This window comes from Calliphora vicina, chromosome 1 (genome assembly GCF_958450345.1).
Source record: "Calliphora vicina chromosome 1, idCalVici1.1, whole genome shotgun sequence".
Lineage (NCBI taxonomy): Eukaryota > Metazoa > Arthropoda > Insecta > Diptera > Calliphoridae > Calliphora > Calliphora vicina.
The window spans coordinates 62,800,622-62,815,249 of record NC_088780.1 but is presented as its reverse complement, the minus strand read 5'-3'; the positions used below and the strand labels follow the sequence as shown (position 1 = coordinate 62,815,249).

The following is a 14,628-nucleotide window of genomic DNA, read 5'->3' as shown; positions in this document are numbered from 1 at the left end:
GCACAGCCTGCAATAACATTGATTGCATCTTAAGCATTTCTTGCATCATGTTACTCATTGAGTTTGTAAAGTTATTTACCGATTGCACAAGAGTTTCTATTGTAGATTCTAGTCGGGTAAAATCGAAAATTGGCGTTTGCTCTCTTACCTCTGGGTTCATATTTTCGTTTTGGAGTTGACGGACTTGCGGCTGAGTTTGGTTGTTTCTAAGTACATTTGCATATGTTACTTTGTTGTCATATGTCTGTTGCAACGGGGGAAAATCTTTGGTTTCTGGCTTTGTGATTTTTTAACAATTGAGTAGACAGGACAACCCCTGTAGTTTGCTGTGTGGTTACCTCCGCAATTGCTGCATTTTTTTTATTTTAGGATCATCTTTAGATTTGTTACATTGGGATGTGTTATGCAACTCCCCGCAAATGACACATACTGGTGGCAATTTGCAATATGCCTTGGTGTGTCCATATTCTTGGCAATTCATACATTGGACGGGGCCAAATCGTTTGTGTGGTTCTTTTACCGTAATTTTACGATGCAATAAGTACTTCAGGTTATATATGGGATGTGTTTCATTTTTTTCAGGTTTATGTCACCAGGTTCAAGTTCAACACGGAAGAGTGGTTGGGTTTTTTTTTCGCGATTTCTAATATTTATCACATTTTTTGTCTTATAGCCTTTATCTTCTAAGCTTTGCTTTATTTCGAGTGGTTCAACATTACAGTCAATACCCTTTATTACAACTTGTAGACCCTTGCTTCCTTTCAGCTGATAAGTGTAAAAACTTTTCTTTTGAGTTTCAAAATATGTTACAACCTTTCTATAATCGTTTTCACTATTGACCTGTATTTTAGTTTCATGAATCGTGCCTTTCTTGATTGGGATTACGTAAAAAGAGTTCTCTCCTATTAATGAGATCAGGCTCTGAAGCAGTGGATTCGAATTATTTTCTCTCAAGTAAATGGGGGGTGGTTTTGTAGAATGGATTTTATTTACTGGTTCATTAGTTTCACATTCCAGAATAGAAAAAACGATTTTCATTGTTTAGACTATGAGGTTCACTATCCTTATATAATTTGGCCAATACATATATAAATAAATAATCCAAATATAATCCAAATAATTATCGACTACAGTATTATCAAATTTAAAAAAATTCTGTAGTCTTCGCTTCAACTTTGCCAAAGACATAGCAAAAGAACGGAAACTTATTGGCAAGCAATTCCACAATGGAGCAGCACGTTCAATAAGTGAATGTTCATTATCTGAGGATTTCTCAGTGATCTAGCAAAGGATATCATCTGATAGATATAAATCATAGATTGTAACACTATGTCTACAACAGACATGAAATGCTGTTAAAACATGATGTCAATATTAAATTATTTCATTAATTTTTGATTGTCAAATTCTAAAAAATCGTGTGTGTGTTTTATTTGTTTTTAGAATGAAAATCGTGTTGTAAATGGAAAAAAGCAACAAAATGACTGCTGTCAAGCTTAAACGTAATTTCATGTTATAAAAGAGTTGTTAAAACAAATGGTTTAACGACCTTGTTAAAACATGAGAATAACTCTAACATGATGTGTCTATACCTAACACTAACATCGTGTTAGTGTTAAGCATTTCATGTCAGTTAATGATAGTTTATAATGACAAACAATTTTCAGGTATAGACATATCATAACGATAATGTGCTTAAGAGTACTGTGTTACCAGCACTACTTTATGGAATCATAGTCTGGCATCTTCATTGACGCCGGTTGGTTTTTCATGTTCGCGGGCATAATTATTCTTTCTTGGTATAAATGTAATCAAGTTGTGAAATTGTCTTTGATTTGTTGAGTCGCTGTGTAATAGGTATAATTAATATTTTTAAATAAACAATGGAAATTGAATTGCCATTTAAAGCTGAATATTCTAAAACTGGTAGAGCCAGCTGCAAAGGATGTAAAACTAAAATTGACCAGAGTGAATTGCGTATTGCTATTATGGTTCAGGTACGAGGCTATTTTAATCAGGACATCAAATAGTTTTATAAATTTCGATAGACATTCAAATATAAAATATATATGACAATACCCTTTAATATTAATTAATACTTTCCCAACTTTGTATGAAGAGTTGAGGATTGTAATTTTCAGTTGCTAATTTGTTTACCAATTTCTTGTAAACAACAAACTACAAAACCATACAACAAATAAACATAATACATGCAACTACATTTTTAATCTATGTTCCTTTTTCTACTGGATATGTTTCAACTAGTATAATCGTAAATATTATAAAAATTGAGTAAACATCTAATTTAAGTAGATAACCCCATAAACACACATTAGAAAATATACAAAGCTTCGATATACAGTGGGGAGCTCAAATGAGTACATGTTTCTATTTTGTGCACTTCTTATGGAATAAAAATAAAACTAATAAAGCAAATCCAAAAATTTTTTCTGTCATTTATTTTATGTCTAATATGTAACAAAATGAATTACAATTCAAAACAAAAAACATCCAGTTCTAAATAAAAAAACAGACAAAACTAAAATAACTCACATGTACTCAATTTTGCACCCCACAATAACTTTAGGGAAGAATTGCATTTTTAAAAAAAAATTCAAAATCCTTTGTTACGTAAATAAAATTTTACACGCATTGGCATATTTTCTATAAATTTTTCATTAACTTTTTTTGGAATACTCTCTCTCTCGTGCTCAATCCGCTGTTAAAGCTCGTACAAATTGGTAGGAGTTAATCGGTATTGTTTCAACCGCCAATTCACGATTCACTAAAAATTCTCATTATGATTGAACTCAAGACATTGAGCTGATAACTGCATTAATAAGAAATTGTTTTAGGAACATTTTGTTTTGGGTCACCATCCTATTGAAAAATTACTTCTGCAGGATTTCCTCTTTTATATACAAAAACGTGATGATGAGACTACAAAATAGATATGGTGAGTCTGCAAAATACGCAGATGGTTTTCTTTTCCCATTATTTCATTGATTCTTTGCATTGGTCCAAGGTGGCACCATATAAAGCAACCCCATATCATTACCGTGTTTTACTGTTTCCTTACTGTGTCACCAATTTTGAAAAAATCGGCGAAATAATGAGTTAAGAAGACTATCTGCGTATATTGAAGACTAATCATACCGAATTTATAGACTTGCCATTCCGATTTTGTAGATAAGAGCGCCAATCATGTCGAAGAAGTTATTTTACAGCAGGTCGGCGAATTAAAGCACTCATTAAAAACTTTGAAAAACGGTTGAGCAAAATTTCTACCGAAATAGTGTCCAGTTCGATATACCGACCTCAATACGTAATCATCTTTGTATTTTTCACATTCATCTTTTGACTTTGTAGATTATAACGCTTATCCTGCAGAAGAAGTAATTTTTGAATAGGATGGTGACCCAATACACACGTCAAAAATCGTAAAGAATGGTGTTCCTAGAAAAATTTCTTATTAATGCAGTTATCAGCTCAATGTCCTGAGTTCAATCCTATTGAGAATTTTTAGTGAATTGTGAATTGACGGTTGAAACAATACCGATTAACTCCTACCAATTTGTACGAACTTTAACAGCGGATTGAGCACGAGAGAGAGAGTATTCCAAAAAAAGTTAATGAAAAATTTATAGAAAATATGCCAATGCGTGTAAAATTTTATTTACGTAAAATTGAGTACATGCGAGTTATTTTAGTTTTGTCTGTTTTTTATTTAGAACTGGATGTTTTTTGTTTTGAATTGTAATTCATTTTGTTACATATTATGCTAGGTATACACGTTACGATAAGTCGTACGATAAATCGTATAAGTATGAAATTAGTAACGTGTATCATGTTGTCGTACTAACGAAGTATGAAAATCAAAAATTTTTGATTTTTGTGATATTTTTATTACTTGTCATTTTTTTCAAAGGAAATAGTACGATTTGTAGTAACGTCTATCACGAAATCGTACTTCAACTCATACTACGATTAGTACGAAAAATAGTATCGTGCATGATAAAAATATAGAAGGTAGTTTCAATCCATGGCAGAATCAACCAGGTACAATTATTAGGGAGAGCTTTCAATCAGTTACCTTGTTATGTCAAACTACAAAATAAAAGAAACGAAGCAAAATAAAATTGTGTATTATTTCTTCAGATTTATACCACATGCCTCACTCCAATCTTTTATTTTATCTGCTAAATTTCACATAGTTCACATTTTTGGTTCAAAAGAACATTTATTAACACAAATTTTATAAGCATTTATTTAAAATTAAATTTGAATATTAGAAATTTTAATATTGTTTAAATTAAAAATATTTGAAAATTATTTTATTTTTGACGTTTGCTTTTATTGTTTTTCCAGTTTTCATTAATTTGTATGTATTTGACATTTTAGGGAAAATATAATTGAGAACATACTTTCTAATAATTGTACCTGGTTCGTTCTGCCATGGTTTCAATCAAAAATTTTTTTTTTCAAATAAGGTTTTTTGAAGTTTCCTTATTTTGTGAGCATTATAAAAAGCGTTCCTAAAAATGATTTTTATTTTAGAGAATTTTTTTTACAAAATATGTGTAATTTATAATTTAGTATTTAAATAAAAATGTATTAAGTATGTTGTGTTGGAAGTTAATGATTCAATTCCTAACATTCGCTTACTTATAATTAAAACACGTTGACTATTTTTATAGGTATATTAAGTAAGAATTTTTTAATTTTTTTATTACTATGAACATATTTTGTATACCCCAAATCATGTTTACATATTAAGTAGTATTTTAAAGTTACCTTGTGGTCATTGGGACAGCATTTCTATCCAATCTCACACGTTTTGTATTAACTGAAATAAATGGTCGGAGCACACCATTGGCTCTTTTGGCAAATCTTCTTCGCAAGTTTTACATACATCCAACCACTGTTGTCGTTTGTTAGGTAATGTAGGGACTTTAAAAAAATTTAGATTTGAATTTTTGCAAAAATATTTGGTATTTTCGCAGTTGGGGAAAATGCAACTCATGTTTGTTAAATCTTAAAATAATGTTCACAAATTAGCTTTGAAATATTTGAAAATGAAAATCTTACCTTTGATCCCAATTTGATAGTAAATAATTTTTTATATTTTTTTTTAATATTTTTCAAATTAATGAAAATTATGTATTAATTTTTTCACAAACTTCAAAGAATATATGGGAAAATTTTTAATTAATATGGTATTACTATTTTAACGAAAACGTCAAAATCCTTAAGCATGTCAGACGTAGAATTTTAAAAAATAAAGAGAGAATGAAACTACCTTCTATTTTTCTACTATGGTATCGTGTATACCCAGCATTAGACATAAAATAAATTACAGAAAAAATTTTTGGATTTGCTTTATTAGTTTTATTTTTATTCCATAAGAAGTGCACAAAATAGAAACATGTACTCATTTGATGTATGTAGGCAACAAATTTCGATATAAATATTTAGAGATGTATTTAGATTTGTTTAGAATTATGAGTAAATTTTCGACCTTTTAAATCAATTTATTAAATATAAAACATATATGTTTTATATTTAATGGATTGGCCAGCTCTGGAGATTGTGCTGGCCAATCCAAAATCTTAATCCCATTAGCTGCTGAAAACCCCATCGATGTGACATTTTCCATTCGACATATTGAAGCATGTGATTAGCTAAAATGTCTGTACAAAAAACGATCCATTTTTGTTTGTACACACAGGTCTCGTTTTATGCGATAGATGCTTTCCAAAAAAATTGCATAAATTGATAAATTGCATAAATCTTGCGTCATATAAAATCTAATGATTCGTTCCAAAATTCTGAAAAACCGCATAAATTCAAATTTTAATTAAAAATCCAGAGCAAAATCGCATAAAAAAAATCAACAAAAATATATTTATTTCATTTACTTAAACAGTAAAAACAAAAACCCTTTAAAAAAAATAAACAAAAATATAATATTAATTCATTAATAACAGAAAACACAGAAAATTATCAAAAAAAATAAGCTAAAACATTTTTTAAGGAAATTCTGTAAATATGTATGATCAATCTGAATGACTGAATAATTGTCGGCATAGTTTAGGAATTGGTTCAACGTCATTTTCATCACTAGATGATATAATCATATCATCATATTCTAAAATATCATTTTCATCACTAGAATTAAAAAAAACATCTAAAATTTTAGAATCTGTTAAAATTCCAAAAAAAAATGTGATTTTAAAAACCGCATAAATTTGAATCCGCATAAAACGAGACCTGAGTGTATTTTGACAATAGGGCTAACTCCACTCGCCAAAAAGCAAGTCCACACAATTACATTTTCACCACCATGCTTTATTGTGCCTTTACAATAACGTGGATGTAATCGCTTTCTCTTCGGTCCACGGACGTGGCTTACTCCATCTAAATTTAACAAGTTAAAGTTAGACTCGTCGCTAATTAAAACTGTATTCCATTTTGGCACAGTCCAATTTACGTAAGTTTTTGTAAAATCTAACTTAAAATTTCATAAAAGTAATGAAAATGAACGAATACGTTGCAATGATTTAGACAAACCTAGTTTTTAAATGTTTCTTCGTCAGTATGGGTTGCTTAGACGGCATGAAGCTTCTCAAATTATTTTCCATTTTAATTTCAGCCTCAGCGCACTAAAGGCATTATTGAGACAAGTTAAACATAAGTTAAACTATTATGTACTAAATTGTAATAAATAAATACAAAAAATGGTTTATACAACAACAAAATTTTGTTATTACAAAATTAAACGGACGATTTTCCTATCTGTTCTCTGTGAAGTTTTCCAGGACGACCGTCGGTATTGTATTCCTGTATTGTTCCATTAGCTTTATAATTTTTAATTAATCGCGAAACCATTGATATATTAATACTCAATTTATTAGCTAAAGAAATTTTGGAGTTTCCATTATTAGAAATAATTTTTAGCTTCAAAGTTTTTCCGAAACGTGGCCCGTACCGATGCAGATGCATTTCAAAATAATTGGTACAAAATGTGCAGAAACAACCAAACTTTTTCAAAAATTTAGTTTTTTGTTGTAAAATATCACAACAAAATAGTTGCTTAACCCTTTGCCTGTCCCCATGCAAAAAAAAAGTTTATTCCGTACGTCCAAAGTATTTTTTAGATATAACAGTTTGGAGAAGGCCAAACACTGAATTGGAAAAGTACAATGTAGTAAACACTGTCAAACATGGTGGATAAGAGGTCATGTTGTGGGGTTGTATGGCTGCATCTGGTGTAGGAAACTTAGTTTTCATCGACGGTTCAATGGACAAAACAGTGTACCTTAATATTTTAAAAGAAAACCTACTACAATGCGCTATAAAGTTAAAGCTTGGGAATATTTCTGTTATCAACAGTACAATGACCCCAAACACACTGCCCATGACGTCCGAATATGAATAGTGCATCATGCTCCCCACATTCTCCAGACTCCTCCGCAATCACCTGACATGAATTCCATAGAACATTTGTGGGATAAATTGGCCGAACGTGTAGGAAAGCACCATATTATTAGTAAGACTCAACTTAAAGAAGTCCTGTTACAAAAATGGCAAAATATTGGAGCTTACGTCACCAAAAATTGGTCGATTCAATGCCAAGACGATTAAAAGAAGCCATTAAAAAGATAGGCTACTCCACAAAATATTAAACTATTTAAAAAAACTATTTTCCTATTAAAAATTAGAAACTGTGTGAATATTTTTGTCCCCCTTAAAATCGAACTTCGAAACATTAGATAATTATTTTTCTGAAATGTGCCACCTTATGTTTAGTTTTTCCATATATTTCCATAAGTTATATGTAAATAAATATTTTTGTTGAAATCCGCACGAATGTTGGGGCCTTCGTTTAAAAAATATGGACGATTAAAGATATATCTGTATGCTGTGTGAATATTTAAGTCCGGCACTGTAGGTGCATAATGTAATAAAAATTTAGTATTTTATATTTAATAAATATATTTAAAAATATTCAGGCAATTGCCGTGTAAAGACGTGTTATTATTGTCGGTAGATTTGCTTTGTGTTATCGATCAACGTATTAGTTATCGTGAGCCACGTGTTTTTTTTGTTTTTGATTTTCTTTAATAAATAAAGAGGATATTGTTTCTTAAATATTTTTTTTTTTTTTTTTTAATTTGATATTGGACTTTTTCATAGTACATTTTTAACGTGTGCGCGACATGAACGGGGTTCATCCCCCGGACAATAACCGGTTTCGAGAACTTGACTTCTCGTCCGGGAAAAATAGGACCAACAAAATTAAGAGACCACGAGCTGAAGATTTCGTTCCTCTACCAGAAATAACACCGAACCAAGACCTGCTGCCACGTTATTTAGTTGCATCGGCTATATCTTTGAAGGAGGATGTACAGATGCTACCGCTAGCTTCTTATAATGTTTTTCAAGTGGAAAGAGGACTTAACCATATTTCGCGTGACCGTCTGGAAGTCAAGGAAATGAAAAGTGGTGATCTATTAATCAAAGTTCCTAAGTTCCAAAGTTCCACACAACTCTTTTACAACGACCAACATTTCTAAACCAAACGATAACAAACACACAGCGATAACAAAAGCATCACACAACTCTTTTACAACAACCAACATTTCTAAACCAAACGTTAACAAACACATCAACTTTACAACTCAACAAACACAAATGGAATCAGACATTGACACCACTGAATTTTTGAATGAAACTCCTATACTTATACAAAGTCAAGAATCTCTATAAACCATACAAAATTCTATTTCTCAAATAATCTCTCTTAATAGGAATCAATCAAAACAATATACTACTACAACAGCAAATGAAGGAAATAACAATGATATTTTGGAAGATGACTACGTTTTTTCGAATACAAATGAAGACGTCACGGAAGAAATGATCATTCAGGATATAAATGATGGTCTAGGATTTGTCACACCACCAAGGAACACGGATAAAGAAACAGATCTGAATAATGATTCACCATGTACACAAATGTACAATAATTTTCCGCAACTTAATGTGTTGATTACTCCAAACACATTAAGAAACACACAACAACAGCCCTTAAAGGGCATGGACAAAAAATAAACTTTTATGACTTCTGACATTAACATCACTATTCTCCATTGGAATATGCAAGGCTTCATAAACAACAAATATGCTCTTGAGCTATTAGTAGCAAGGCATAAACCAAACATCATAGCTCTTCAGGAGACGCATATTATAGAGAAAACCCTACATTTGCTACATCTACCAGGATACCAAGTTTTTCACCACAACAATATTGATTATGACTATGCAAAATCAGGTATAGCACTTCTTGTAAATACAAATTTGAACGTGACAAGGCATATAACATCTACAGGTAACTTACTCTTCCAGACAATAATAATTCGGAGCAACAAGGAACTTCATATTACAAATATATATAAGGAAAATAATGTTAACCTATCTGCATCAATTGTGAACAATATATCCCTTTGCGAAAATGCCCATAATATATTGCTGGGGGATTTGAACTCTCAAAATGTATTATGGGGTTCTTCTTCAAACTCCCCAAATGGCAGAATTTTTGAGGAATTTGCAAATGACAACAATTTGGTAATATTGAATGATGGATCACCCACCCTACTTAACACTAGAAACACGTTAACTGCTGTCGATGTATCTATGTCATCTGTTGATTTTGCTCCAAGTTTGACCTGGACTTGCCTGCCAATTCCAGAGGTTGCTGATCACTTTCCTATTATGATTTCGAACAATATCGAAATTGTTAATAGACAATTTTCATCACGTTTTATGGATAGGAAAGCTAACTGGCCTCTTTTTAAAAAGAGGGCAGCTCTAGTTGAAAGTCAATTTGAAAGGTCGTCTAACATCAACAGAGAGGCAGCTCAGTTGAAACGGATTTTTAGGAAAGCAGCGAATGAATCCATCCCGCACAGCCGGAAACCCAAGGATAAGAACAACCCCGTATGGTTTAATTCGGATATTTCTAAATTAATTTTTTTGAGGCAAAAGGCATGGAAAACTTTTAGAAGGATACGTTGTAATAATAATGTAATGGAATATAAATCATTATGTGCAAAAATTAAGAGGGAATGTAAGATCGCCAAGAGGAAAACATGGGAAAACTTCCTTAACTCCCTAAATCCCTCAATGGATGTTCGAGTTCTTTGGGGTAAAGTCAACAACTTAAGAGCAAATCGTATTCAAAGTTTTCCTAATATATATGTAGATAATGACAGCCTAACACACCCCTTAGACATTGCTGACGGGTTTGCTCGTTTTTGGTGCTCCCTTGGCTCCGATGCAGCGTTCGATCCTGAGGTCATGGCTACTAAAAACAATTTGAATATTGAGAATCTACTACCAGCAGATCAACAGCTTGTAGTAATGAACCAAAGGATTCGATTACCTGAACTAAATGATATTATGAAGACTTTGAAAGGATCTACTCCAGCACGTGATAAAATTACTTACGCCATGATAAAAAATGCCCCCGACATTATGAAAATACGCCTTTGTATACTTTATAACAACATGCTATCTACTGGAACATTCCCGCAGGATTGGAAGACTGCTGTGCTATCGCCGATACCAAAACCCGGAAAGAATCCTAACAGTGTTGAAGGATATAGGCCGATTTCTTTATTGCCAGTTTTATCAAAGATTCTGGAGAAAATTTTAGCCAGACGATTTTGGAAGTACACAAGGCATAATTTGTCAAACTTACAACACGCCTTTATACCTAGACATGGAGTTCACAGCATCTGTCACCAGCTAGAGGAAATTCTGCGTCGAAACCTGAAAAATGGTAAGCATAATTTAATACTTTCGGAGGATATTGAGAAAGCTTTCGACCGAGTAGTGTCCGCTTTCATCATAATGGAGCTTCATGTATGGGGTATTCCGAAAAACATCCTTAGGTTATTAGATTCTTTCCTCAGAAACCGCACGGTAACCGTTAAAGTAGATGGATATTTCTCAGTGACGCATTCACTGGATAATGGAGTGCCTCAGGGTTCCCCACTATCAGTAGTATTATACTCTGTGTATGAAAACTCGCTGGCCAGGGCTGTGGAAAATCTGCCAGGAATTGACTATATTGGCATTTACGCCGACAATGTTTTTGCAGTGGCTTCGGGTAATCCGGAAGTTGTTCGTTTGAATTTAAACAACCTGGATATGAAAATACATCAATGGGCTAAGAGCAGAGGTGCTGTTATACCAGTCCATAAATCTGAAATCCTCCACATTTGTAGAAAAAGGGACTGTACCAACAACACAATTTCTATTAGGGACATTGATATTAAACTTTTGGATCAAATGAGAATTTTGGGTTTGATTTTTACCAGAAATCTTCTTTGGAACAGTCATGTCAAACAGCTAACTTATAAACTGAGTAAAATTAATAACCTGCTGAAGCTCATTTGTTCAAGGAATAAAGGTCCACATATGGAAACAGCCCTTAACATCTGTCGCTCCCTAACAATCGGAACAATTTTGCATGGTATAACCATTTACGGTTGGACTTCAAGGAAAAATGTAGATACAATTAATACCTCCATCAATAACTGCTTCAGAACAGCCTCTGGTCTGCTTCGAACGACGCCGCTCAATAAATAAAGAACTGAGGCTAATTTTACGGATTTTCGTACACTTTTGAAAAAAACAGCTGTTGGATTAGCTTCCAGGGCGATTACTATATCATCTGATGGATTACATGAATCTTTTTGGAGAAACCTTAACTCTGAAACAATCTGTCCACCATCTGCCACTGATAATGTTATCTCTATTTTGAGAAACTCAAACATTTCGTTACCACAGAAGCCAATGACACCCGGATCTTCTAATGCTATTGTTCAGGCAGATGATAGTTTGAGTCGTTTTGTCAAGAACAGTACTGACCCTACGTGCTTCAAGAGAATGTTCTCTTGTAAAATGTCATCTTTTTCTCCAGATACGACTTACTATACAGATGGATCCTTTTACAATGGTATGACTTCTTATGCCGTAGTTAAACAATTATCAACCACACAATTTGAAACTATTAAGGAGTCTCGATTACCGGATCATACGGGAATTTTTACGGCAGAGATTGCAGCTATAAGAATGGCCATTGATCTTGCTACCCAACATGTAGGAAAAACTTTAATTTGTACCGATAGCCTAAGTGCAACCCAGGCTATAATGAAGAATCACAACGGTGTTTATGATGACATATTACAGTTGGAGAATGCAACTCACCAAATTCTAATAATGTGGATTCCCTCGCACATTGGAATTCCAGGCAATGAAAAGGCTGACTATGGCGCTAAAAGAGCACTGAGTTTACCCGAGGTAACTGAAACTCCCTGTTTCCCAAAGGCCATAATGAATCCGTTTAGAGCAACCCGAGATCTACATAACATATCTTCAACGAGACCTAGATACAACGGCAATTTGACCAGGCCTGACTGTATTATGTTAGCTCGCCTAAGGGTGGGTAAATGTGTATTTAACTCAAAACACTACTATGAAAGAACTGATCCGCCAAGATGTTCTAATTGTAATGTTATACTTGATGTCCTTCATTTGCTAAAATTTTGCCCAGTCTCGGGGATAGGACTACCGCTGGAAGATATACTCGATTGTGCAACTACCAATAACATCAACAAGATCAAGAAAAGTCTACAACAACACAACATTCAGGATGTCTAGTCAGAAGTTCACGAAGAGTTTATTTTTTTTTTGCAAATTTTTTATTTTGAATAATAAAATGTAGATATGTGAATGTAATTTTTCACTTTATTATTTTTTAATACGAGCGCATATGGTCTTGTCACCGGCGCCCTTTTTCCTATATTTTATGAATTTATTTTGTAAAATATTTTGTAAATAAATAAATAAATATTTAAAAATAATATATAACACTTTGAATAATTTATTTAGGTTTCGAACAATACTGTATAAATATGTGGTCACAAGCAATAACCGCCTAATTCAAAAAACATGTTTTTGAGAAAAAGCAATTTATATTTATAAAAGCGTTTCCGAAAAAAATAAAAGAGTGCATTAGAAAAGATATAATGCAGAATCAAAGATTCTTACCCCCACAATGCTAAAATAAAAAATTATAACAAAAGCTTTATTTATTAGAGAAATATTTAATAAAAACAAATATCATCGCTTAATGCAACTCAGAAATACTAAATTGCAAATGCTAATGTCTGATTAGGCGTTTGTTGAAAGCAAGTGTTTTGATTGTTACTTTGCATATGTTGAGTTAAGCTGTTATTACATATTTAAAAATTGATGTCAAATAATTAAGCCAATTTGCAATAATCGCTTTTCTTTAGTTTGGCTCTTATAACAGCACTCTTATTTATGAAAATTTATTTCGTGAAAAATATACAATAGTTGTTATTGTAGTCTTAAGCTATTTAAACAAAATAAAATATAATTGAATGTTTTCTTAAGTATATTTTGGCGCTTATTGTAAATGCAATAGTCTTCCTTAGTGAACAGAATAATGTAGCATATATAACTCAAATCTTTCTTAAGTCGACTTAGGTGGTTATTGCTTATAACCACAGAAATATATTAGGTCGGGTCCATTTGTAGGGATGCAAAAAAATCGGCAAGTGTCAAGGAAAATCGTATTCTAGAGATCAAAATAAGTAACTGTGCCTAAGGAACCCATAACTAAAGCACATATATTTTTTTATTAAAACAAAGTTTTAAATTTCTATTATGTATTATTTTCATTTGTTAATATATTTATTATTGATAAACAAATACTTTTAAAGTTAATCTTTCTGTAAGAGGTAAAATATTTTAAGGTAGAAAATGAAAGGGACAAAACTAAAGCACCCCACTGTGGTTCCAAATCAAAATCTAGGTGGACCATATAGAAATTCATACTTCAAAACATAGATAAACATTGACATAGGCTTTTATTAAGTGTATATCTTATATTTATGGGCCTCTCCATTTTCCTGTTATAGTCCTTTAAACTTGGGTCTCAAATATACTAATATTTGTTTTTTCTAAGAATATTATATAGCTAGCCAAAAAAGACCGTCGAAGCCGGTCCATTGACTATATACATAATTTAAACAAACTTCTGGGGAATGTCTTTGTAAAAAAATTGTAACCGCCAGCACCCGCCGAAATTCTTTTTTTTAATTTTTACGGAATGGAATTTTTAGAAATATTTTTTTTTATTGTTGATTTTTATATATGTATCTAGACCCTACTGTAACTTGAAATATATTAAATACAGATCTTTTTAAAAATTTAGTTGCAGAAACACATGAAAATGTATTTTTTTATTTTTTTTTTATTATACCCTTCACCATGAGTGGCAAGGGTATATATAAGTTTGTCATTCCGTTTGTAATTTCCACATTTTTCATTTGCGACCCCATAAAGTATATATATTCTGGATCGTTATAGATAGCGGAATTGATATAGCCCGTCCGTCTGTGTGTTGAAATCATGATTCATATATCAATATCTCCGGAATTCTTCCGGCTCGGTTGCTATTTAAAATCGAGAAAATGGCTGAGATATAAGGAAAAAACCAGGACAACCTCGATTTTTTACCTATTTTTGACC

At 32.1% G+C, this 14,628-nt stretch overlaps 1 protein-coding gene across 1 annotated transcript in view; it reads left to right on the top strand.

Annotated features, from left to right (window-relative positions):
- Positions 1–1,799: 1,799 nt before the first annotated feature.
- The window catches only part of Parp (Poly-(ADP-ribose) polymerase), a 73,116-nt gene continuing 60,287 nt past the window's right edge, over positions 1,800–14,628 (top strand). The window contains exon 1 of the mRNA XM_065514866.1: positions 1,800–1,997. Within this exon, the coding sequence (XP_065370938.1) occupies positions 1,884–1,997 (114 nt within the window). The 5' untranslated portion in view covers positions 1,800–1,883. The remainder of the gene's footprint in view (positions 1,998–14,628) is intronic.